This window comes from Diabrotica undecimpunctata, chromosome 2 (genome assembly GCF_040954645.1).
Source record: "Diabrotica undecimpunctata isolate CICGRU chromosome 2, icDiaUnde3, whole genome shotgun sequence".
NCBI lineage: Eukaryota > Metazoa > Arthropoda > Insecta > Coleoptera > Chrysomelidae > Diabrotica > Diabrotica undecimpunctata.
This window is the reverse complement of record NC_092804.1, coordinates 2,535,464-2,562,243: the sequence shown is the minus strand read 5'-3', so window position 1 is coordinate 2,562,243 and position 26,780 is coordinate 2,535,464. Positions and strand designations below refer to the sequence as shown.

The 26,780-nt window shown below is 33.5% G+C and overlaps 3 protein-coding genes across 4 annotated transcripts; 2 read left to right on the top strand and 1 right to left on the bottom strand.

The window, feature by feature from the left end:
• The first annotated feature begins 829 nt into the window (after nt 1-829).
• Nucleotides 830-3,134, top strand: Lst8 (MTOR associated protein, LST8). The gene is made up of 5 exons (XM_072522069.1): nt 830-963; nt 1,017-1,382; nt 1,438-1,640; nt 2,587-2,732; nt 2,864-3,134. Exons 1-5 carry the CDS (start codon nt 841-843, stop codon nt 2,974-2,976), a joined length of 951 nt encoding a protein of 316 aa, XP_072378170.1. The 5' UTR covers nt 830-840; the 3' UTR covers nt 2,977-3,134.
• Gga (ADP-ribosylation factor-binding protein Gga) lies at nt 2,916-17,710 on the bottom strand. 2 transcript variants are annotated; one of them, XM_072522066.1, is made up of 8 exons: nt 17,458-17,710; nt 16,836-17,407; nt 16,399-16,618; nt 16,050-16,328; nt 15,814-15,940; nt 12,212-12,767; nt 8,880-9,130; nt 2,916-7,319 (listed from the first exon to the last, which is right to left on the bottom strand). In XM_072522066.1, exons 1-7 carry the CDS (start codon nt 17,495-17,497, stop codon nt 8,924-8,926), a joined length of 2,001 nt encoding a protein of 666 aa, XP_072378167.1. In that variant the 5' UTR covers nt 17,498-17,710; the 3' UTR covers nt 2,916-7,319; nt 8,880-8,923. The 2 variants fall into 2 exon arrangements, with proteins under 2 accessions (XP_072378167.1, XP_072378168.1); XM_072522067.1 differs by having other exon boundaries at nt 15,832-15,940; nt 17,458-17,706.
• Nucleotides 17,711-17,975: 265 nt separating this feature from the next.
• Nucleotides 17,976-22,492, top strand: LOC140434063 (protein MTO1 homolog, mitochondrial). Its single transcript, XM_072522068.1, has 10 exons — nt 17,976-18,250; nt 18,307-18,425; nt 18,636-18,843; nt 18,906-19,028; nt 19,152-19,318; nt 19,915-20,188; nt 20,479-20,672; nt 20,875-21,209; nt 21,520-21,799; nt 22,326-22,492. Exons 1-10 carry the CDS (start codon nt 18,058-18,060, stop codon nt 22,419-22,421), a joined length of 1,989 nt encoding a protein of 662 aa, XP_072378169.1. The 5' UTR covers nt 17,976-18,057; the 3' UTR covers nt 22,422-22,492.
• The last annotated feature ends 4,288 nt before the right edge of the window (nt 22,493-26,780 follow it).

Below are 26,780 nucleotides of genomic sequence, written 5' to 3'. Positions count from 1 at the left end.
TTGAATAATTGCATTAAAAACTGTAATTTTAGTTCAAGTTGACAAATTTTTAGATATTCTTGAAAAAAAGCAGGTATAATTTTTTAGAAATCTTTTTTAATATGTAATTAAAATGGTCATTAAAAGACAATAAATTATCCAATTGAAAACCAAGGTACTTAATTGTGATAATTTCTAATTTATCATTGTTAATTTGAAGATTAATAGTATTTATATCAATATTTGAGTATTTGTATTTAGTTGTTATTATCATAGCCTTCGTCTTTAACACATTTAACTTTAGTTTGTTGATCTTTAAATATTTATTAACAGACTGCACTTCTTTGCTGAACCAACCTTATGGCTTATGGTTTCGTCATCTTGCCGAAACCTTTTAAAAGGGACTGTCGGTATCCTAAAATACCCCATATGATTCCTGTTAGATCTGTTGGAGCATCCCACAACAAAGCAAACGATTGACATATTTGCTACCTAAAAATTTAACACATATTCACATTGAATTTAATTTAAAGACTATGTAAACAAACCTTTTAAACTAATTTTTCAGTTTCACAACAGAAGTTTTTTTGAAAAAGTCCTATTCTTAAATATTTTTTAAGCCGTTTATTTCCGTTTTCCAATCACTGAACTGATAATTTTACTCACAATTTATATAATTAATTGAAAACACTATTAACTTTCAATACGGCTAAATAGTTTGTTTGCCCTCCAGACACCATATTGGATTTAATTTGACAGCTCGTTGGACTGCCCTATATCAAGTTTTGACAGTGACATTTGTTATTAGAAAATATTTTTTGAATCAAAATAATGTTCAAATAGTCTACAAAAACACCAAAAATGACTATAGAAACTTTAGAAAACGACAATATAATTTTAGCCACTGGTGGTTATGACCATACTATAAAATTGTGGCAAACGCACACAGGAATTTGTACGAGAACTTTACAACATGCAGAATCGGTAGGTATTGAGTTATTATAACTGACTTAAATCATAATTAAGAACTATTTTAGCAAGTTAATGCTTTAGAAATAACTCCAGACCGACAGCATTTAGCTACAGCCAGTTACCAGCATATATACATGTATGACTTAACTTCCAACAATCCAAATGCAATTGTTAACTATGAAGGAACATCCAAAAATGTCACCTGCGTTGGTTTCCAGGAAGACGGAAAGTGGATGTATTCTGGGGGTGAAGACAGCAGAGCGAGAATATGGGACTTGAGATCTAGAAACAACCAATGCCCTAAAATATTCGAAGTGCAAAGCGCTATAAACTGCGTAGCTCTGCATCCAAATCAAGTGGAATTGTTTGTTGGGGATCAAAACGGTATTATTTATAAGTGGGATTTACGGACTGACCATAATGAACAACTTGTAAGCTAATATAATTTTCTTACCTGATAATCAATTGTTATAGATTTTATTTTAGATACCAGAAAATGATGCTATGATCTTGGATGTAGAAGTATCCCCTGATAGCCTGCTGATGGCTTCTGTAAACAATAAAGGCAGGTGCTACATCTGGAGTTTGATCTCTGGAATGATTGACACTCCAACAAAGATGATACCAAAACAGAAATTCGAGGCTCACACAAGGCACACATTAAAATGTAAATTTAGTCCAGATTCAAAGTAAGTATTGTAGAGGGATTGTTTCTATGCACAAATTTTTGGTAAAGTAGTAATAAAGGCAAAATAGAAGTCTGTAGAGGTGTGGGAAGAAGGCAGGGTTTTTGGTTAAAAAACATTTGTCAATGGACTCGGATATCAAATGCAGAACAATTATTCTATGTGGCAGAAAATCCTTTTAAGAAGCCTTCGCAGTGATCTCCAACATCAGATCATTCTGATATGGTACTTGAAGAAGAAGTAATAAAATATGATAAAAAGAAAATGAAAGAAATGCATCAAATAAAAAAAGTCACTTTATAGGTGAGAAACCTATAGAATAAAAGTGTTCCTGCGATAAAAATCAAAACAATTCAAATGCAGAAATGTTTCACCACAACTATTATTTGTGAAGAAGCTAAAAAAGAAAAATAACATTAAAATGAATTAATTTAGTTTGATTAAAGACCAAAAATCAAAACATATATGATAAAAAATCAACTACTACTGTAAAATGTTTGATAAAACTTTTATTGATCTATGAAGTTAATTAGTTAGGATTATCCAAAACTATTAAACATCAAAATAGCACAAAAATCTAATCAAAGATTCTTAAAATCATATTAAATGCTCTCTAATTTATCAGTAAAATTAGACTGCCTGGTTCATTGATATATTATAAAAACCATTTATTCACAATCTAGAGAAAGATAATTACGAACAAACTTTCTAACACAAAATATTCCATCAAATTTTGTAATTGTTATTTACTGTGCCTAATTATATAAAGATTACAAAGAATTATATCAATATCCAGCATAGCAATGCTAATGGAGAAGTTAATGAAAATAGTTTCATATCTGGAAACCAAAATCTCAGTAATAGATTCTTTATTTTCCAATTTTTATTTATTTCAAAAATAATTTAGAAATACTTCAATTTGGCAAAATAATAGCATGGTATTTTTTAGTATGTTGGTAACAACTTCGGCTGATACAACTGCTCGAATATGGAATTGTGCTGACTTCAGCTTGTTACAAGAATTGAAACAGCCAGAGAGCCAAAGATGGGTTTGGGATGCTGATTTCAGTGCAGATGGACAATATATTTTTACAGGTAAAGTGACATCTTTTGAGGGAACAAAATACTTTATAAACATCACTGTTATTACAACGCAATTATATTTTGTTACTATTACACAAAAAAGACTATATTTAAGTTAATCCTAACTGTATTAAATCTTTCAGCTTCTTCAGATGGTTGTGCAAGACTGTGGAATGTAAAAACTGGAGCACTGGAAAGGGAGTATACAGGACATCAAAAAGCAGTCACAGCGTTGGCCTTTAGAGACTCTTCTTAAACAATTTTCATCTTTATTTTAAAAGATGTATTTGGTGTTTTTGATTATAGGTTTCTTGGAGTATAATCCAAAATAAAACACAGTTTTTAATTTAAGACAGTTTATTAACTTTTGTACATAGGTACCTTTGTTGTAATATACATTAAGACAAATAAATATTTATAGTTTTTTTTATAATAGAAATACAAGGTAAGTAACAGTACACAAAATGGCACCTTTTTTTAAGCACAGATATTACATTTTTAAGTTATTTTTTGGGAACAAGATCGTGCAAATTAATTTTTTATAGGAATATACTAAATATTTGGCTCAGTGGCGTCGTTAATGAGTATGAAGGTAGAAAAGATAATACTAATAGTGGCCTTACAACCAAACAAGCAAAAGAACTGGCATATGAGTTTGCCGTCAGAAATAATAAAAAAATACCTGCTTCGTGGAATAAACATAAGCAAGCCAGGTACAACTGGTTATACAGATTTCTGAAAAGGATGAAGACCATATCACTAAGCTCTTCAGAAGCAACCAGTATTTCTAGAGCAACTAGCTTCAACAGAACCAATGTATAAAAATGTTTGCGAAATTTAAAGACAGTTGTTGAAAACAATGGAATTTTACCAGAAGCAATTTGGAGCGTGGACGAAACTGGACTTTCAACTGTCCATAAGCCAAAGAAGATCATTGCATGCAAATGTGAAAAATAAGTTGGTAAAATTACGTCAGAGGAACGTGCAACATAACTGTTTGTTGTGCAATCAACGCAATTGGAAACCATATACCGCCTTTTATGATTTTCCCTCGAAAACTTTGGCAATATCGCATGATTGATTATAGCCCACCAGCGTAGTTTATGAAAATGGATGGATGACTGCTTCTAATTTTATCGAATTTTTAGAACATTTTTAAAAACATGTAAAGGTGACTACCGACAATAAATGTTTTATCATAATGGACACTCATGACATCCACGTTAGTCTGGAAGCCATAACTTAATGTCAAAGAACACGGAATAATTCTTCTTACCATACCACCAAACACGGCGCATAAGCTCCAGGCATAAGAAAGGAGTGTATTTGGTCCTCTCAAGAGTTTTTATAATACTGCCTGTGATGGTTGGATGGTGACCCACCCAGGAAGGACAATTACATTATACAAAGTCGAAGAATGCTTAGCTTACGCTTTCCAAGTAGCTTTTACTCCACGTAATATTGAGAGTGGATTTAGATTTATGGATATGTGGTCAATTCATGAAGATTTATCGTATATTACTGATCGCGAAGATCCGGAAAACAATTCCACTTTTTCTCCAGAAAATTTTCTTTTTTATATATTTTTTTTAGATGTTAATTGGAGACGTATTGATTCAGGTTGTATCGATTTCAAAAAATATTAACCCCGCAAAAATACTAAAAAACAATGTTTTATGGGGGTTTAAAGATGTTTTGCCCGATTTTTAAATGTCGTAAAGGACTTAGTTGCTTCAAATTATATATAAACTATAAAAAAAAAAAACTTGAATTGATCTATTTTGAAACCTATAAAATGAGGAAAATCCTCAAAAACCCATAAAAGCAGTTTTTCAGGTTTTTGAAGGTGGCTTACGGAAAAAATTAGAAATGTATTTTGAAAGCATAGCTTTTTTATCGAACAGTAGGTCTAAGAGAAAAAATACTGATAATAAATTAAACGTGACCTAAATGGCAATTATTTCAACATCCCTTGTGTATAAATCTTTAAAAAATTATTTTGCACATCTCATTTTAAAATAAGTGTCACAGTAACATTACATAAAATATTTTTGATTTACTCAACAAAGCATAAAAATATGAAACACAAGAATAAAAAAAATTACCCTAAAGAAAGTTATAAAAATATAAAAAGTTAATAAAACAAATTCGTTTCTGTGGTAATTAGAGAATGATTTACTTGCTACCTCTCACATCCACCTCAAAACAGATCCACCCTGGTCTATAGTGCATTCTTAAATAGTTAAGATTTTGAAAATTCCTCACTTATTTACTATTCTAATATTTGGCAATGCTGTAGGGTTTTGACGTCGTAAATCTCGAATGACATATCATGATTTTAGTTTGAAAAATACTATAGTATTTGGATCTTTTTGGGTTCATAAAAATTTTAACACTTGCCACAGACACAAACTGTTCTCTGTAAATAAGAAAAAATCATATCCATACATCAGACCTGAACATTCAAATATGTATTTTTTACAAAAATGACTAGAGCTAGTTCACAAAAATTGTTAAAAAAAAGCATGCAATACTTTTTGGTAATATATGAACTTACTATTTTCTAAGCAAATGAGATCCGTCTCCAGCCTATTGAAAAGGAACATAAACTTTATGCAGAATTACAATTGTATAATGTTGATAATATTCACCGTTCAGTAAATGGTTCTACAATCACCTAAAAAAATTTCCTTGTCATGGATTATCAAAGAAAGACATTTACTGAACTCATTTTATAGAGCTTTCATTGGACTGTTGTGTTAAGTTGTAAACCTACCTTAACATTCGTGACGTGTGAAATAGAAGGAGAGATGGCGACAAACTTGGACAGCCCACAGACACTTAGACGTAATTATTAGTGTCTTCAATTAATAATATATACAGAAACTGGTCGTCTTTCAAAAGATTCAGAATATACAATAACAAATGAAGATGTGTTTTGTGTTGTTAGCCTAGTTTAAGATATAGGTGCCGGAGTTAGGCAACACGGATGACGGGGGTTAGACAGGTCATGCGAAGGTTGCCGAAGCTCGGGCATGGATGTATGTTTTAGGGTTGAGAATAAACTGATGTTTATGTGAAGTAACGATTATTATTTGTAACCCCTCTTCGATAACACGACATGTTTAAAGGTAGAACACAGAGTTAGTGTATATGAAAGAGTCTATAAGAAAGAAGAAATTTACACATACTTATCTGACTTAGATATTAAATATTTTACAATCTACTTCATTCTAACCTTATTTAAAAATTAACACATAAAATGTTATTAAACTTTTTTAATAACATTAATGCTTTTAAGTGACTGTAGAGACAATACTAAATGTACTAAGAAGCAAAAAGTGACATTAATTACTGCTGAGTAATAATATATCAGATAAAATACATGAATTTAAAAGGTATGTTTACATTTCCATACTGTATACTTAAATGTTACTGTCTTATAAGCTTTTAAGTGGCTGAATAACAATAAGGTATAAGTCAAGATTGGAAGACAATGGAAGGATGCCAATGTCAAGCGGTTGATGCAGGTTTTGATGAGTCAAGTTAGATTCTACTAAAAAGTACAAGCGTTACTTTGTAATAATTAACAATAACATAAAATTTCACCTCCCTGTGAATACCCTCTCATTGCATGTCTATAAAAAAATGGACGAATTATCGGTGTCAGTTGGATGTTTGTTTTCATAAAAATACACTATGTAGTTATTTTCTTAATACTTGTAATAAACACTTATTCAGTTTAAGTTGATCTTTACAACTGAAAAAGTCATTGGGAGGTGAAAGTGAACATTTCATGTAGTAAGAGATTACCTACAAAAATATGACCCTAATTCTATATTATTTCACTTTTTGCTACAAATACTGGTGTTTGGTGAGAAAAATAAGGGTTAACTTTAACGAAAGTACAAGATGAATTTAGCATGTCAACCATGCAAAAATTACTTCAAATATAAAGACAGAAAGCTTTAGAAAAGTACATTTTAATTATATTATGTTATGAATTCTGCAATTTTTAATTTATATAAAAGAAGAACGAGTAAATTGCAGTAAATTATTAAAAAAATTTTTGGCAATTGCCCTTTGATAGATTAGTGGATAGATTTGGCAATCGTCAAAACACCAGTTGCCATATTGCAACAGATGTTTGCAATTAATCTTGAAAGAGACAAATATTTGCTCGTTATTGTTTTATATAAATTAAAAATTGCAGAATTCATAATATAATTTTTAAAAGCTTTCTATCTTTACATTTGAAGCAAACATAATATGCATTATAAAATCATCCCAACACTGCCAAACCGAAGTATTTTGTTCCATGGTTGACATTTGCGGCTATATTCAGCTTGAACCTTTGAAGTTAACCAAAATAAGTTTAATTTCCGCATACAGCTCATGTTCCGGGTTATTAATAATTAAGGAAACATACATTGACTTAAATTAAAAACATCTGCTGAATTAATCACCAAAAAATTAGATAATACCTTATTTTTTACAGTCCTACAAGACCTCAGCCACTTCTATGGCCAAAGTATTTTTAAGTTTAAAAAATTGATAGTACTGTGTAGTGAAACAACGCAAAAACTGCAGTTGTATATCCTAAAAAAAAATAAATTAAGTTAGAATGTTGAATATCGGTATGTTTCTAGTAAATCCCTTGCACATCCTCTTAACTTGACGATGCCATTTTTAGACAGCGTTGCCGTATTGTCAGGATAGTACAGAATGTGGCGAATTATGAGGTAACGAAAATTTAAGCTTAGTACAGTAGTCGTCAAATATGAAGAACCAAGGGCGCGCATTTATGATACTTAGAGCACGCCCACCAGTAGATAAAATTGGTACATAGGTTACTTAGAACATTGTGATATAAATAGCATGGAAATACAAACATACAACAGTTTGTATTTCTTTTTCCAAATATTCATCTTCTATCTTTATACCATGATTGCACCGTTTTTCTTACGTCCTCAAGTTTAAACGTGACATTCCTTTGACTGACATTATCCAAACCACGTAGTTATGCTAATGACAGAAAGCCAGAAAGTAAACGAAATCCGGTTTGTGCGCTGGTTCTTCAGGTTTGGCGTCCACTGTATAAGTAAGTCATCTGTTCAGAGGTATATTTAAACGGAATTAACCCCAATATAGATTCAGAAAGGAAACAGACACTCGAGAAGCAATCCTAGGATTAACCTTAATGGCGGAGAGATACCTAGAGATTCAAAAAAGATTATAAGCATGTTTTTGATTACAAAAAAGCTTTCCGTAACATTAAACATTCTTCTTCTTCTTCCTACTTTATAAATAGGCTTAATGTCTGTTTTACTTCGGTTTTTAGCCTCAATTGACGTTGTCTGACCATCTTTTCCTCGGTCGTCCCAATGATCTTCTTCCATTTGGCGATTTGTCTCTTGCTATTCGTACTATTCTATTTTCTGTCATTCTTTCGATGTGTTGATTCCATTCCACTTTTCTTCTTTTGGTCTACGCGTTTATTTCCTCTATACCACATCTCGCTCGTATTTATTCACTTCTTACTCTGTCTCTTAGAGTTTGGTTTGTTATTTTTCGTAAGACTTTCATTTCTGTTGTTTCCAGTAGTCTTTGTGTTTTCGCCGTATCTGCTCTTGTTTCCGCTGTGTACGTCATTATCGGTGTTATTGTTGATTTATATATCCTGGTTTTCGTTTCCGTTATGAGGTATTTGTTTCTCCAGATTGTGTTGTTGAGACATCCTGCTGCTCTGTTTGCCATGTTCACTTGTTTTTGTACTTCTTCTTCCACTTTTCCGTAGCTTGACAGTTTTATTCCTAAGTATTTAGTTTCCATGACTTGTTCTATTATTTTGTTATTTACGACTAGTTTACATCGTCTCGGTTCCGCTGATATCACTATCGTTTTAGTTTTCTCTGTTGAGATCTCCATGTTGTATATGAGCGCCGTATCTTCGAATTCTTTAATTAATCTTTGTAGGTCATCTTCATTTTCGGCTGTTATTATGGCGTCGTCGGCGTAGCATATTATGACAGATTAATCGATGTATTAAAAGCACATGAAAGAAAAAATGGTAGACCAAATTCAAAACAACTTGAAAACGGGACGATTTTTGTCTTGATGTTATATTTACCTTGCATAAATAACATATTTTACACTCACCCTTTTTCTTTAAAGCCCTGACACTATTTTATTCAAAATAAATCCTAGTGAAGTCTCGGTAACCTCTCCACCTCGCCCATTTCAGTAGTCGTTTCGTCGTCCATTACATAACTTACGATAAATTTTAAAGAGATCATCAGAGATTCGGGGTTCGCTATTAATAATATTTGAGTAATGGCTGACGGCGGTAAAAATGGATTGTATGCGGGAAGATCAGTTGACGATGGAGGTTGCAGCTTCAATTTGCACCCCTAAAACAAAGAGGTTTATTTATACAATGGTCCTTTGAGCCAAATATACAACAAATATAGTCAGAATGCGCCCAATTTTAGGTAGTTTCAAGCGACTTTATTACAAAAGTTTTAGTGTAAAGTGAATCTGTTGTAATTAGTTGGCCCACCATATAATACTATCGAATAATTGTTTAATAAATTACAAAAAACAAGTGCAATATACTTATATTCAGATAGATAAATCAGGCTTCTAGGAGTTGATCCGGATTTTTTTGTCTAAGTGGGTTTTCTCGATAGAAAGTAAAAGTGATGCAAGTGATGGCCAGAAATACGTATTTAATCTCTTATCTGACCACTCCCCAATTATAGCAACCATCAGCAGCTTTATAGTCTACAAAACGGCCACACCAAGGCTACACACTGGAAGAAATAACTGGGAAAAATACAGCAGCTAATCAGAAGAAGATATTAGTCTACAAGTAAGCCTCAAAACAACAAGAGAGACAGACGAAACATTAACGGCTTTAAACAACACTCTTATAGAGGCCGTGCAAAATGCTACACCTGCGAACAATACAGGTAGCAAAGCCCAATACATCCCAGCTGAAATTAAAAAGTTGGCAGCTCAAAAAAGGAAAGCTAGGACCAAATGGCACCAAACCCATGCCCCAGCAGACAAGACTACATTAAACATGCTAAGCAATCAACTAAAATCCAAACTTAAAGAGACACAGGAACTGCCATTTACAAACTACATAACAAATCTAAACCGGTACGATAACTCAATATGGAAACCGATCAAAAATTCCAAAAAACCCAAGACTCCGGTACCTCCAACTAGAAACGAACAGGGACCAACACTACAGTGGGCCAGAAGTGATGAAGAAATCTGAGCATCTAGCCCAAGTATTTACTCCCAACAATGACGCTCCAGATATTGAAATTGAAAGGGACATAAATAACATTCCAGAGAACATACCAGTAATCAAATCACTAACCAAAAATGAAGTTTAACAAGAAATCCAATATTTAAACATTAGAAAAGCTCCTGGGCTGGACAAAATAATACCCAAGACGATGAAGAAACTACCAGATAAAGGAATCATACTGATTACTCTCATAATGCTATTCTACGATTAAACTACTGGCCAAAGTTCTTTAAAACCGCTGAAATAATACTAATCCCAAAAGCAGGAAAAAATCCAAACGAGGTTTCATCATATAGACCAATAAGCCTACTTACTACCAGTCGTATCCAAAATACTTGAAAGGTTACTGTTACAAAAAATTAACTCAGACCCCAATAAATTTGGCTTTCGAAAAAAACACTCGACAATACAGCAGGTTCATAGAATAGTACACACCAAAAATTCTGCAATGGAAAGCAAACACAACTGCACAGCAGCTTTTCTAGATGTTAGTCAAGCCTTTGATAAGGTTTGGCACACAGGCCTGATTTTCAAAACCAAGAAATATTTACAGATCATGTACCTGAAACTGTTAAAATCCTATCTGAGTGGGAGAGAATTCCGAACAAGAATGAATGAAAGTAATTCCAATAGTTTCCTTTAAAATCTGGTGTTCCACAGGGCAGCGTTCTTGGACCAATATTATATGTGCTATACACAGCAGATCTACCCTCCACTAATGAAACCATCACTGGCACATTTGCAGATGATGCTGTCATCCTTGCAGCCGACGAAAATCCAATTATAGCATCTAACATTCTACAGGTACGACTGAATGAAATCGAGACATGGTATTACAAGTGGTGAATTAAAATGAATGAAACAAAATCAGTCCAAGTGACTTTTACCTTGAGAAGAGACCCGTGTCTCCCAGTTTCACTTAACACTATCCAACTTCCCCAATCCTTTAGCACTAAATACCTAGGAATGCATCTTGACTCAAAACTCACCTGGAAAGAACATATTTTTAAGAAGCGGAAACAAATTGACCTAAGAATGAAAGATCTAAACTGGTTAGTAGGCAGGAAATCGAAACTGAGCCTTGAAAACAAAATCCTTGTATACAAATCCGTCATAAAACCTATCTGGACGTATGGAATCCAACTCTGGGGATGTGCGAGAAAGTCAAACACAGCCATAATTCAAAGATGAAAATCAAAAATACTCCGAACGATAGCTGATGCACCTTGGTATGTGTCAAACCTAACACTTCATGAAGACCTAAGAATCCCATTCATACACGATGTAATCACTAAATACAACACGAAGCACCATGAAGCACTGGAATCACATAGTAACCCCTTACTCCAACCTCTGCTATAACACCAAGCCAATAGGAGACTCAAAAGGAACTGGCCAGCTGACCTAAAAACGCCAATAGGCTCTGCAATTGTGGTTTTGCTTGGCCCGTCGTTCGCCAGACGTAATTGGCTGAGGAGTGTGTGAGAGAGTCTTCCAAACCTCCTCGAGCGGCTCCTTCAGTTATATTTGCGTTTGGGTGAGCGTCGTGTTCATCCTTGCCACAAAAATCGTCCTAGTACAAACCTCCTCGTTGCTAGAGTCGAGAATCCATATTCGTTGAATCGGAAATACAAACACTTTTTAGAGCACGTACTCCGATTCGCGAATAGTGATTGCTGATTGTACAGGGTGTGTCCGATTGGTAGTGTGCGCCATATTCGAGCTTTTGTCGGTCTCATTGAGATCCTTGAGTCAGCGCACCTGTGTAGTTACTAACCAGTCGGATTTTTCGAACTCCCTTAAGGCTACACACCCTTCCAGTTTCCTGGAAGCCTTAGTTTTTAGAGTAACGTAGGTCCCAAATATCTGCTGCTCCGCAGTCAGCAAATTAGTTTATAGAACTTTATTTGTGTTTTGATTGCTAAAGATTGTGTCATAATAAAAAATACGTATTTACAGTTGCCTTCCATCTTATACACATATCCTACTATATTTTTTTCCTTTGTTGTGAGCTATGCCAATAACTATATTTTACTACTAACTCGCATTACCCTTTTGTTGTTATATATATATATATATATATATATATATATATATATATATATATATATATATATATATATATATATATATATATATATATAGTCAAAATGAAATAATAATAACTTACCTTGGGAACAACAGCTTGGAATAAGTAACTGCTCAAAGGAGCTTCATTTTTACTAACAGTTGTAATTACAAAAACGTTAACTCCATCCTTTGGTTCATCTCTAGCCATGTGCAACGTCACAGTGATGCCATTCTTCTCATCCAGAATCACCATCGGAGGTAACCCGCTCGGTTTAATACTTTTCAAGTCAACGAAGATATCATTCAGCTTCACCTCAGGCTTAACAAATTTTTCCGACACCGTATTCTGTTCGATAGAGCCTTTTTCCAGTTTTGATATGGCAGATAAGGTGTGTATAGCATCTGAATCTGGATTCTTATCGACTTCCAACATAGTTTCGTCGGTTATGTCAACTAAATAATCGTCAGCGGTGTCGTTACATTTATTCAATTCGTTGCTGGTTAAGTTGGTGTCATTTTTGGTATTCAGCAAGTAATTTAAATCGAGGTTTAATGATTCCATATTGTTTGATGGCAGATTTGAAGTTGTTTGCTGGTTTTGCTTTATTTCGGATATTTTGTTTAATAGGTTCATTGGCACCTTTTCAGTGTTAGTTCTAAAAATAAAAAGTTTAATTATTTAAATATACTTAGTAATTAGTATGGGAAAAAGAAAACTATTGGAAACAAGTTTCATAATTGATGATTCGGACCAACAAAAGCAAAAATAACCATTTTAACCAAAAAGCATGAAATATATAAACTAAAAGTCGATTATGTTATTTAACAGAAGTTCAATGTTGCCAAACTTATTGGTTTTATTTGACCTGTTGTCTTTTTAGCATTTGAACAATGTTCTAAGATAACAGCAGAGATGGCAGCTTACTGTTTTTTTATTGGGAATATGCCACGATTTTACTTTACAATAGGTTTCATTTAACATTTTGATTTCCACTTCAGAAATCGTTTTATATAAATAAAATTTATTAATGTTTCGTATTTTAAGTACGATTTCCGAATTGGAAATCTAAAAATAAAAATAAGCAGTCACATTGTGCCTTATTCCCAATAAAAATAATAAACTGCATTATGACGCCACAATAAAAAAGCTTCATACAAAATTATTTGGCAACGTCGCGATGTCAAAGTAAGGACACTTTGATTTTAATACTGTGGTAACGAGCAGAACAGAACTAGTTTGGTATGCCATGGGTTCGTGGGTTGGTCTTTCGTAAAGCGTAATAAATAAAGACAGTACTAGTAAAGCATTAGGAAGGAGTAGGTGTATTATATTAAATTTAAACTGGACGAAAAATTACGTCTTTTAATTAAAAATCAAGATATTATTTGGTATTTTCCAAATAATATCTTTTAAACCATATTTTAGTTTAGATTTTTTGGAGGTAGTAGGCGTGAAAATAAAAATAAGATCTAATTAGATCAAATAAAATTCTTAGGTAATTAAATGTTCAAACAGACCACCAAATTGTAACGAACAGTAACCAAATCTATAATACAACGCATTTCTCATGGCGTTGAGTTCATCTGCCGATATGTTTTGGCTAAGTTGGATTATCTTTTCCTTCAGTTAGTTTAAGTTGGTGGCTCGCTCGAACTCATGGCTGTACAATTTCGTTTTTAGCATCCCCCAAAAATAAAAATCTAGAGAAGCTAAGTCGGGTGACCGAGGGGACATTTTATTGTACCGTCTGTACTAATGACACGATCAGCAAAGATTAACGTAAAATAGTCTCTAACGGCTTTTGCGTTATGTGCAGGACAGCCGTCTTGTTGAAACTAAATTTCGTTGAAGTTAATTTGAACATGTTGAAGTGCAGAAATAATTTGATTTTGCAGTAATTGGAGATATTTGACTGTGTTTAAATAACCAATAATGTGGTCTAACCAATAAGTGACCAATAATATGATCACCCAAAATTCCAGTCCAAACATTCAACTTTTGTGGATACTGAGTACGCACAGACACACTCAAATGCTTATTCTCCTGAGACCAATAACGTACAACTGATGGATTATGTTTGTTGTGAATTGTGAAGGAGGACTCATCTGTAAACAAAATATTTTTCAAAAAATTATTATTTGCATGGCATCTCTCTATCATAATTTTACAAAATTGCATCCATTTAAATTGATCATCAGGAAATATTTCTTGAGTTGTCTGCACTTTATAACAATAGTAGTTGTTTCTTTTCAAAATATTCCTCAGTTTTTGCATTCAAATCAACTTCATCAGCAATTTGTTTACTTGAACACTGTGTCACTTCAGCCAATGCACAAACTTGAATTTCTCTAATTTCTTGTTCTTGAGAAATTTTCTTTTCGCGAGGTTGATCTGATGGGCAGCATTTTTTACATCTGCCATTAGTACAGCCAAACTTTTCAAATTGATGAATAATCAATTACAGTAATTACGCCAATTACAGTCAATTACACCAATACAGTTTTTTCTATAGATATTGGCCTATTTTCAAAAGCCATAATAAATAAATTAATGGTTTCTTGTACTGAATTGCCCCCAAAGTACCATTTTATTATTTGTACCTGTTCTACTGTTGTATAAACAGTCGGCATATCAAATTGTTATTTTCACACTTACGCGGTTACTTCCAAAAAGAAATACATAGCATAGCGTTCGGCCTGTCTCATATGCAGTTTACCATTGAAGAGAACGGACGAATGGCGATGTTGCCAAAATTATCTTGTTTTATTGGAAATTAGGTTACAATTGCGTCAAATCCTCGAGTTAGAATCTATGGAGAGGGCATCACGTGACTAAAAACGACCTCGCTTCGGCCATATTGTTAAGATTGTTTTGACCTTTTGACAGATCGTATGTTTATTTACGTTTGTTGTTTTTCGAATATTTTTAGTTTTTTAATGCTTTTATAGAAACTGTAATAATATATTGTGATAGTGCATAATAATGGTTTCTTGTTCTCAACGTAGTTGCAGTAGCAGAAGCACTGTTAATAAAAAATCTTCAGGAATAATGTTCTACAGGTTAGTATACAAATATGTAAACAAAGTAATGGCCCGTACTTCAGAGAATAAATTAATAGTATTTGACTGTATTAATTTATCTTTATGTATAATATATCGTGTTTTTAGTGTTTACCGCGGGATAAATAAATCATAGTTTATTAAAAATGTATTGCACTTTTTTAGATTATGATTAAATCTTCTGAATAACTAGTCATAATTTTATAATAGTTTTAATATTATTGAGTCCGGCCATGATCCCACCGCCATATTGGTATCACTGTTAGCCACGCCTACCTACGCCGTTTTTATTACACACGTAATATGCTCATAGCTTCTCCATAACTAACTCCATATCCATATCCTAACTCGATGCGTCAAATAAAAATGCGAATCTGTAAATTTCTCATGGATTTAAGAAATTTTGTACCAATATTTGTGTCAATTAGTGTTTCATTTGTGTGGAGGGGAGACCAAGGGGAAATATGATTGTTATCTATTATCTGATATTATCTGATTGTTATCTATGTCTATTCGTTGAAAATATGATTTTATATCTGTGTTAGATATCCTTTTAAATTCTACTGTACCGACCATAAACTTTCACCTACAACGTATATATATTTTCATAGAGTTGTATTATCAATACCCCTATGAAGTTACCTGCTAAACCCAACTTGCCTTAAACTTTGTAAATTTTCTCTTAGTAAGTGATCTCCAAGAACATCAAGATCATCGAAGCCTGAAGGTTTTGGCTTTTCTTTGCTGGTTTCACCTAAAATGGTGGTATCTAAAAAGATTAACACAACTATATTACATATATTTATACATATCATTTGAAGCTAGAAAAATGCAGTTCTTTATCTTGAACAGTTTAAATTGTATATGATAGTACTCACCACAATTTCCTAGAGTGATAGGCTGCAAGACATCTGCAGAATCTGCTATAGCAGATGCAGTAAAAATATCACATAAGACATCAATTGATTTTTCACTATCACAATTTTGAGCCATTTTAATTTTGCCATCAATAAGTGACCCTTTGGAACTGGTGCTGTCAAACTGAAGAAGACATTCAGCAGAATCTGGCTTCTCTGGCAAATGTTTCTGTTGAACAATCAGTATGTTATATTTATCAAAAGTTGTTGATAGTTCGTCGTTAGTTTTTAAAATGTCATCTATAACAAAACACATTTCATTTAAAAACAGCAAATATGTAGAATGAACTACTCAATATGAATAGTTTACCTAACATTCCTTCTTCGTGATGAGTTTCTAAAATTAATTTATTCACTGAAGGCCTTAAACGTTCACAGTTTTGATACAATTCTTTAATAAGATCTAGTTCACCAGTTGAAGAATATCCCGGTTTATATGAATCCAGCATTTCGTTTAAGAGTCTAACATTATTTTGAACAGATTCCAGTTCTGAAACTCTTCTACTTTTTAGCTCAGCCCTTTTGTCATCCTAAAATATTGTTAAAGACATATCATGGTTCTTAAATGGATGAGAATGATTTAAAATTCACTTTTTACATAAAATAAATGTTTATTGTATAAAATACACTCTTCATAAAATGTAGATCACAAAACTCCTTCAAATATGTAACTTTCTCTAATATTCCTCTGCTTGAAATTCTATGTGATTAATTAAATTGTGCATGATACAAAATTTCATTACTTACTTCTTTAACCATACTTTTTATTAACCAATTTGCAGCTTGAATGTCCTCTGGATCTTTGCTCTGTAATAACTTCTGTAATATTTTTGATTTTTCCTCATCTTGAAATACAGAATTTGCCACTTTTCTTTTTGGAACACTGCTAGCATCTAAGGAAGGAACATTTGGATTCGGAATATCCCTTACAACCCCTTGCTTTCTCAGCATATCAAACGCTTCGATAATTTTAGTTTCTTTGGGATAATCTAATGTCCAAACATATAGTAATTGTAAGATTTTTTGTTTGACAGTTAAAGGTGTTTGGGAGCCTAAATACTTTGGTGAAACCAATTTAATCAATTCGTTTAAAAACCTAAATTTTCCAACTTCGTTTTGAAAGTTTACGCCGCATTTGGACATGCAATGATCTAAAACATTCAGTGTCTGTAACATTTCCTTTTCGTCGCCTGTAGGTAGGCGAGCAGCGATGACTTTAACGCCAACGTGAGGACCATCCTTTTCCTTATTAATCAAGGTACAAAATGCATCCACAGCAACTGTATCGAAATTCAGGTTTTTGGAATTCGTAGCTTTTACTAAAAATTATAGTGCCAACAATGTTCTTTTAACTCTTTATTATACTTACGTAGTAATGCTTCTAGGCTTGTTTGGGTGACCAGATCCATTTCAATGGTTTTTTGATAGTTATTGTTTTATCTTTAATAACGAACTATCATTTTAAATGATTTGTTTAATAAATTAAAAAATGTTTATAAATTCGTTAACATTGACAGTGACATACGTTGATGAAAGATGAAATATCAGCGATGCTGATGCATAAAAATAAGAGTCAAGAGGCCACTAATACAGAAGAATTACCTGAAGTTAGAGACACTTGTGAGTGAAGTGGTCTGTGTCTGTGGGTGATTTGTGGAATTCTACATCTTCACTACACAATCAATTTTTTTCTTATTTTTTAATATTTATTAGGTCTGTTCCTTTGTTTTCTAGTGTAGCACCAAATAATATAGACGCATATGCGTCTATATTCTTTGGTAGCACTTTCGATTGTAAGCTACACTGGCTACGTGGCTAGTGTCAATCGAAAATCATGGCCTTAGACAAGGAAAGAGAGCTGTAACAACTTGACAGAAGAAAATTGTGACTGTGACAGTTATCTATACTGTGGTGACACTTCTACTTCTAGGTTATGTTATGGCAATAACCTTAGATAATTTGAATAACAATGTTTAGTACTTTAAGGAAATGTAAAAATCGTAAATTCTTTACTAAACTTTCTTACACCAGACATTTTTCCACCGAAAAACATTATGATGTTATCATCGTCGGGGGAGGTCATGCGGGTAGTGAGGCATGCAGTGCCGCCGCAAGAATGGGGGCTCAGACGCTACTTATTACTCATAAAAGAAGCACGGTAGGTAAGTGTTGGGTTAATATGCGTAATTTGTAAATTTATTTCTCTGCTTCTTTTTAGGAGAGATGTCTTGCAATCCCTCTTTTGGAGGAATTGGCAAGGGCCATTTGATGAGAGAAGTTGATGCATTAGATGGTGTTTGTGGGAGAATCTGTGATATATCAGGAATACAATATAAAGTAAGCAGTTTTAAATTGTTGTATCTTTGCTGTTCTTTACATCTTCTAAGTGTAGGTTTAGATCTAGTCCTAAGGTAACATAACAAAATATATTACTATTTTCGTTGTGTTTTCCAAATTTGGTAGCTCCTATAATTAGTTATTAGGTTTGCTACATTATTGACCTAATATCTTATAATTTAATCTTTTATGATAAAATGAATTGTGTAGGTTCTCAATAGGAGTAAGGGTCCAGCTGTTTGGGGTTACAGAGCCCAAATCGATAGAGATTTATACAGACAAAATATGCAAACAGAACTGTTTGCTAACACTTCTAATTTAGATGTTCTCGAAGCGCCAGTAGAAGATTTAATAGTTGACAGTCCAACTACAAATTCCAATGGGCAAAGTTGTATCGAATGCAAAGGTGTTATTTTAAGTAGGTCTGCTAAAATAACTTTATGTTTTTGATGTTAAAATAACTTTTGATTTCATGTTTAGAAAATGGTACAAAAGTACATTCAAAGAGTGTGGTTATCACAACAGGGACCTTTTTGAATGGACAAATAAATATGGGTTTAAAAGTTTATCCAGCAGGTAGAATAGGAGACGAACCAGCTATTGGTGAGTTCATTTTTAGAATTGGATTTACTAATCTCATATAGGTATACTAGTCTTCTACTTCATTTGTGTGTAATTTATATGGCTTTAGTTTCTAAAATAAATTGTTTCAAAATATGTTTTCAGGATTAGCAAAGACATTAGAATCTTTGAAATTGAGGATGGGCAGATTAAAAACAGGAACTCCACCCAGATTAAAAGCAGATACGATAAACTATGGTGTTTGTGAAGTACAGTATGGGGATAATCCACCACTACCGTTTTCATTTATGAATGACAAAGTGTGGCTAAAGGTATGTTTATTCGTATTGCAAATATATAATATTAAAACTTTGTTGTAAGATTTTGTTGTTACCAACTTATGCTGCAGTACAGTATCTTAGTGAATGTGTTTCTTTTCTTCTTTATTTGTAGCCTTTTTTACAATTTTTTAAAATATACTAATAACTGTATTATTTCTGCTGTTGGTTCTTTTACCTCAAGATAATTTATAAACAAAATAGTTTGTGCGAAAACCCAAAAGTTTCTCAGCTGATTTTTGTATTTTCGGCCACTTTACAATGCAAGGGTGCTAGTAGAAATCAAGAGGATAATGAAAGAAGAAAGTTTAAAGAAATAATTAGATGCCATCTTATTTTTAATTAGGATAAATAAGAAAATCTGATCACAACGAGACAAAAAAAAATTAATTTCTATTGCTAAGCTAAAAGGAAAAAAGATTTCGCTTATTCAATTAGTTAATACTTATGATATTGGGATGAAGGTAAACCTGTGTAGAAAACGACCAGATGAATGATTTGTAATTTTAGTATAGACCACTTCATCATCATCATCATCAGATATGACATGATAGATATTGATAATTTTAGTAAAGTAGTATGATTTTCAGCCTGAAGATCAATTAAAGTGCTATCTAACAAAAACGACATTGGGCATAGAAAAAATCGTTAGGGATAATCTTCATGTGAATAGACACGTCATGGAAGAGATCTCAGGCCCGAGGTATTGTCCGAGTATAGAATCCAAAGTTCTAAAGTTTTCAGGAAGGGAACACCAAGTTTGGTTGGAACCTGAGGGTCTCACTAGTGATGTAATCTATCCAAATGGTCTGTCTTGTACATTACCGGAGGAGTTTCAGTGGGATCTCATCAAAAATATAAGAGGTATGAATTTACATTGCAATTAACCATAATTAATTTAATTCTGATTTGTGGATTTGTTTCGATGTGTGAAGTGGAAATCGAAACATCAAAGCAAACATATTTTTGATTAAAACTGTGGTACATTCCCATTAAATATAGTACATAACAAAAATGCTATAAAAAATGCTTTCAGAACCATTAGTTCACTTTCTTGAAAGCACAACCATCTGTTATTCGGATCCTTGTATGCAACAATAAACTTCTCAGAATAGTCAAAAGGCAACATTGTGACATTGCATCTAAATTTATAGGTCTGGAAAATGCCGTTATTGTAAGACCGGGTTATGGAGTGGAGTATGATTTTGTAGATCCAAGGGAATTGATGCCCAGTCTAGAAGTCAAACGAGTAGGGGGCTTGTTTTTGGCCGGTCAAATAAACGGCACCACCGGGTATGAAGAAGCTGCTGCTCAGGGTGTTCTAGCTGGAATAAATGCCGGTGCAAAGGTAACAAATAACTTTGTGTTTAGATTATTCGTTGAGAGACCTTATTCTTTAGTAACAGATTCACAATCTACATCTAAATGATTCACTTTCGATACATAATTTTCTTTAAAATGTAATATTGTTGTCCATTTAACTTATAATCTCGTAATACTTGAATATGTTGATCATCCTTCTAAATCTTTCATTGATATTTTTCCTTTAGGCGTTAAAGAGAGATCCTCTGATAGTAAGTCGCACAGAAGGCTATCTAGGTGTAATGATTGACGACCTAACAACTCTAGGCACTACGGAACCCTATCGAATGTTCACCAGTCGAGCTGAATTCCGTCTTACGCTGCGGCCGGACAACGCAGATAACAGATTAACCCCCAAAGGGTACGCAATGGGTTGCGTCAGTCGACAGAGGTACGAAAAAACGCTTAAAGTACAGGAACAACTTCGAGACGGCATTCAGTTGTTGAAAGAAGTTTCCAAAACGGCTCAACAATGGAGAAATCTATTACGACTGTCACCCAGCAAGAGCCATTTACAAAAGAGGTAAGTGCATAGTTCTTCTCACGACCTTTTCGTCTTATTTTAGTAAACTGCAGGGCATAGGTCAAACCAGTGAATTTTATTATGTTAAATGTGAAATAAACCTATAAAATCAAATATTTTGTCCAGAAGAAGGTATTATATAAACACAAAATAGATATTTTCAAAGGTCCTCTATTAACTGTTGCCAAATTTCTATGCTATGGCCTTCTGCTAATGGGACCATGATTGTAACTTTGATACATGATATAGGTTCTAACAACGATGCGAGTCATCGCTTAAACCTTAGTTTATTTTAATTGTTGTATTTTAGCGCTTTTAGTATGATAGACCCAAATAGAGAAAAAATAACCATCAGCTTGCTAGCATCAGTGGCGCCGGAGCTTCAACCACTAACCGCGGATAGTACTTTAGAAAATAGACTTCATATTGAAGCCATGTACGAAGCTGCCGCCCAAGAACAAGCTGAAGAGGTGCGGGAAGTACAAGAGAATGAATCTCTGGTGATACCAAGGAGTATGGATTATACGTTAGAAAGTCTAAATCTTAGTTTTGAGGAAAGAGAAAAGTTGTTGATCGTACAACCGCAAACGGTATGTAATTTTTTATACTTATTTCATAGAACAGTCGAAACAAACCTAATTAGAGTAGCAAATCTAATAAAAATGTCGTTATTCGGGATTTTAGCCACTTTCACGGAATAATATATGCATAACCCAACATAAATGCCATGCACTGATATTTATGATTTGTTAAATATGGTTGAATTGACAACCAGCGTCATTTAAATGCAAATTCTATAATCTACTGTAATTGTACATTACACCTATGTACATACCTACTCTGTACATTAAACGTAGATCTTGAACCGTTTTCGGTCGCAAAACGTGGCTTTTTCAATGATTCTGACGTTTTTTCAATGCTCTTAACGCTTTTTAAGTGAGTTCTCAAGGTCAACCCACTTTGTTCTCACCCAACGAAATTTTTCCATTCTCAACAAAATTTTCCTACGGCTAATCGACTCAATCTCTATATTAACCTTTCTGAATTTGGTAAATAACCTTTACGCATAATTTTGTAATATATTTCTTTTATAAATGCATTTTTTTGTCTTTTTAGATTGCTGCCGCTAGTAGAATACCTGGCGTTACACCCTCATCTCTGTTTAGGTTATTGAGATTCGTGAAACAAAATGTTAATTGTATAAATGTATAACAACAATGTGAAGTATGTGTTAAAAAATGTTAAATCCTAAAAAAAATATAAATAAACGATACTTTACTTAATTCTTGTGTTTTAATTGGTATTGGTAAAAAATCTCACTTCAATCTGAAAAACAGCCCAGAAATGGCAAAATCAACTAATTTTTTCTTTAAAAAAACCCGTGGCAATATTTATATTCTAAATATAACGTTTTTATGGAATTAAGCCACAATAATTATTGGTTGTGATTGTGATGAAAATCACATTTTTAATTAACTATAATATTTATAACTGCAATGTAAACCTAATGACGAACGAGAGGCATTCTATGAACAATTGCAAACCATCCTGGATGAAATATCTCATGAAGAACTCTTAATTCTTATGGGTGACTTTAATGCACGAATCGAAAATAAAATAGTTCCAGGAGTAAAACAAAGATTTAATGAAAATCATGTCAACGCAAATGAAGAACTCATGGCTAATCTCTGTGCTTTTAACGAACTGAGAATCATTAATACATTTTTCGACCATAAACTCCATTATAAATATACATTTGAAAACTTCAGGGGGCACAAATCTATGATTGATTTTATAGTCACTAATAGAAAAATCCACCCAAAGCAGATTCTAGATATCCGAACTTTAAACTCAGCAGACGCAGGGAGTGAACACATACTAGTACTACCAAAAATAAGAAAGAAAATAACACCAAAACATTTGCTAAACTCCATTCGCTTAGCTGTGGCATATTTTGACAGATTCATTGTCGGAAACCTACAACACAACAATTCCTACTTCTCAGTATTAATAGCTGAAGTATCCTACTATTACAGACTTCTTTCTTTAAAAAAAGAAGAATTATTCTAAATAGTCGAAGTGTATACTAAACCCATCAAATTTTGGGTAGTATATATTATTACTATGTACTATTTATTATATGGTGCAGATAAATAAATATTGATTGTCAGTAATTCGCAAAGTTCTATTTTATTTACTATTTAGTTTGTTTACTATTAATATTGGCTATGAGTACGTGTGCTTGGTTGTATAGTAATTTCCAGCCACTTTTAGTCTGTCAAAAAGTAACTACCTTCGAAAAAAAATAATTACTAAATTCACTAGACAGTTCGGACTGGGAATAGTGAACCGAGTTTACAGGAAATCACCGAGGAAAAATTAAATGTAAAATCACTGTGGAACGACTCTACAAGAGAAATGTATCAAAGGAAGCTAGCACAGAAGATACAGCTGAAACAAATAGACGACATCGAAGATATAAACGTGGGCTGAGAGACAATTAAAAAAACATTGAACAAATAGCAACAGAAGCTCTAGGTAAATGCACTGAACAAAAGAAACAACAACAATACACCATGGTTCAGAAAACAAATAAAAGAGAAATGAGAGGCCTACACGAAGTACAAAACATCAAATACTCCAGAATCCCGAGACACCTATAGAAGAATGCGAAATGAAACAAAGCAGTTGGTAAGAAGAAGAAAAAATGAACACTGGGAACAGTTTACAAAAAGGATAGAAAGCGACTTCTATGGTACACAAAAACAAATATGGCGATTCATAAGAAACCAACGAAAAGAAATGCAGAATTGAAGGAATACAATAACATACCAGCAAACGAATGGGAACTTGACTACACTGTTTAAAATAAAGGAAAATAATAATCAACACAATAACGTACCTGAATTAAAACACGAAATAGAAATCAGTTTTCAGGAAGTAAAGATAGCCATAAATTCACTCAAAGATAGAAAGTCACCAGTACCAGACGGAATAACCAACGAGCTCCTAAAACACGGAGGAGAAAGTATAACCCTAGAGATGACAAAACTTATACAAAAACTAATATTGCACTGCAAGATACCAGACGCATAGAGAAACAGCATAATGATACCAATGTTCAAGAAAGGTGATAAAGAAGACCACAACAATTATAGAGGTATAAATCTACTAAACACCGCACTTAAGCTTACCACAAAAGTCCTAACCAACAAAATCAATAAACTAACAACTTTACCAAATGAATAACAAGGATTCAGATCCGGAAGATCCTGCGTAGACTCCGTATTTGTACTAAGACAAATCACAGAAAAGGCCATCGAGTACAATAAACCAGCATATCTACGTTTTATAGACCTGACAAAGGCTTTCGATCGCATCCAAGTCGAAGACGTCTTTCACCAACTGTATAAAAGAAACATACCAATTAATATTAATTCCTTTAGGAATTATTGTTATTTTATTATTAGTTCCTATTAGTTCCTTTAGGAACTTTGAGCCCAATAGTATAGTAAATACCAGGTTATATAATTATAAAATTCCAATACACAGGTTAAGTATAACAGAAAAAAACGCTTTTTATTGCTGCATCAAATTGTTTAATAAACTGCCTGAACCTATTAAAAGGGAGGAAAGATTAAGTTTGTATAAACATCAAATATTTAAATTACTGGTAGTTCTTGAGCCATATTCTGTGGAGGACTATTTGTATATGTAACGGTTAGGAATAACAAAATAATATTTTCGTTTGTGACACTGTTTTTTTTAAATAATTTTATGTTCACGGAATGTATATTATTTTTTAAAAATATATTGTTATGTTATGTTATTGTAACGAAATAGCCCATCTCCGATACGTCATAATTCTTAGAAGGACGAATCTAGAAAACGTAAGAATCGGCTTGTCAATAGCGCCCGTCTTTCGGACGGGAGACAATTAGAGGTGGGACAACGCCAGAATGTTCTCGAAAAGTAACTTTATTATATATATGTAACGTTGTTAGGAGTGAGTTTAGTCGATAAGAGAGTACCGAACTGTAAACTTATAAATAAATATATGTATATAAATTCGAACCGCTCGTTTTATTTAATCACGCTCCAGTGGTGTCACGGTGTGAGGATAATTGATTTGTTTAAAAATAAATTCAGCAGTGACTTTTGAAAAAGACTTTTGAACATTTTAAAAAGTACGCGTGCCTGACCAAAGATGCTGCTAGTACAATTCTCAGTAAAACAGTTGCGTGAGCAGCTAGAAGAACGCGATGAAGATTGCAGCGGGTCCAAGAAGATCCTCCAAGAACGACTGAAGAATATTCTTAACAAGAATGGAGATGACCCAGAGACATTCCATTTTCAGTCAGCAGAAGAAGCAGTTTTAATGAAGATCGAAGAGAGTTTCAGAAAAAATGATAAGAAATTTGAAAACGTCTCTCAAATGATAGAAGAATCTTCTAAAAAAGATGATAATAAATTAGAGAATGTTCCCAAAAGATTCGATGAAACATTCGAAAATGTATTTAGAAGATTCGACGAGACTTCACAAATAATTAAAGAAATATGTATTCAAAACAATGAGAAATTTGAAGAAGTCTCAAGAACATTCGATAAAGTAGAAGAGAAGATCAAACAATTAGAGACCATGATAAGTAACACAAAAGTGCTACCACCAGTTAATACGGTAGCCTTAGATCCGGTAGTGAAAAAAGAATCACCGAGAGACGAAATGACACATCATATGAGATTCAAATTGCCACCATTTGATGGAAAGTCCTCTTGGTCCATATACCTTAGACAATTTGAAGCTATTGCGACAGCCAATCATTGGACAGAACAAGAAAAAGCTGTTTCCTTGACTGCTGCTTTACGAGGTGATGCTGCGGATATCCTAAGATCAATTCCTAAGGGTCAAGAAAAATGTTACCAGACCTTGTTCACTCGACTAGATAAACGTTACGGAGATGCCCATCTACAACCAGTCTACAAAGTACAAATAAGAAGTAGAATCCAACGAGCAAGTGAGAGTTTGTTGGCCTATCCAGAGGCACCAGACAACGTTTTGGAAGAAATCGCTGTAGATGCCTTCGTCAATGGGTTAAGAGACATTGAACTACAGAAAGCTTTACGACTAGCAAGACCAAAAGTTTTAGATGAAGCGCTCGCTATTGCCTTGGAACATGAAACAGCTAGTCAAGTTTCACGGAGCTATCGAGTACGAACCTCTGAAGAGAGCGACGAACAAAACGAGAAACGTCTGGAGGAAATCGTACGGAAAGTAGTTCGCAACATGATGCCGAAGAGACACGAAACCAGATGTTCGAATGATGGCGACGTAGGTCACATTCGCCGTAAATTGCAAGAAAATAATACAACAGTCAGAAAGCTAGAACAAATGGAACACAGGGCTGGAAAGAGTCATTCAAATGATGATGCTCAGTCAAGACGGGCATACAGTGCAAATCGTAATCATTGTCTTGAATTAGAAGAACGACTTTGCCCCGTGAGACGAACCGCCGTCATTAATGATCAATGGCAGCCTCAACAGCTACAAGACGCTCAAGCAGATGATCCATG

Coding starts and splice junctions, on each gene's coding strand:
- Lst8 (XM_072522069.1), top strand. CDS start 841: ATGACTATAGAAACTTTAGAAAACGACAATATAATTTTAGCCACTGGT. Junction 964..1,016: donor CTTTACAACATGCAGAATCG/GTAGGTATTGAG, acceptor GAACTATTTTAG/CAAGTTAATGCTTTAGAAAT. Junction 2,733..2,863: donor TGGACAATATATTTTTACAG/GTAAAGTGACAT, acceptor TAAATCTTTCAG/CTTCTTCAGATGGTTGTGCA.
- Gga (XM_072522066.1), bottom strand. CDS start 17,497: ATGGATCTGGTCACCCAAACAAGCCTAGAAGCATTACTAC. Junction 16,619..16,835: donor TAAAAAGTATGGTTAAAGAA/GTAAGTAATGAA, acceptor ACAATATTTTAG/GATGACAAAAGGGCTGAGCT. Junction 15,941..16,049: donor TATCACTCTAGGAAATTGTG/GTGAGTACTATC, acceptor TAATCTTTTTAG/ATACCACCATTTTAGGTGAA.
- LOC140434063 (XM_072522068.1), top strand. CDS start 18,058: ATGTTTAGTACTTTAAGGAAATGTAAAAATCGTAAATTCTTTACTAAA. Junction 18,426..18,635: donor TATCAGGAATACAATATAAA/GTAAGCAGTTTT, acceptor TGAATTGTGTAG/GTTCTCAATAGGAGTAAGGG. Junction 21,800..22,325: donor TGATCGTACAACCGCAAACG/GTATGTAATTTT, acceptor TTGTCTTTTTAG/ATTGCTGCCGCTAGTAGAAT.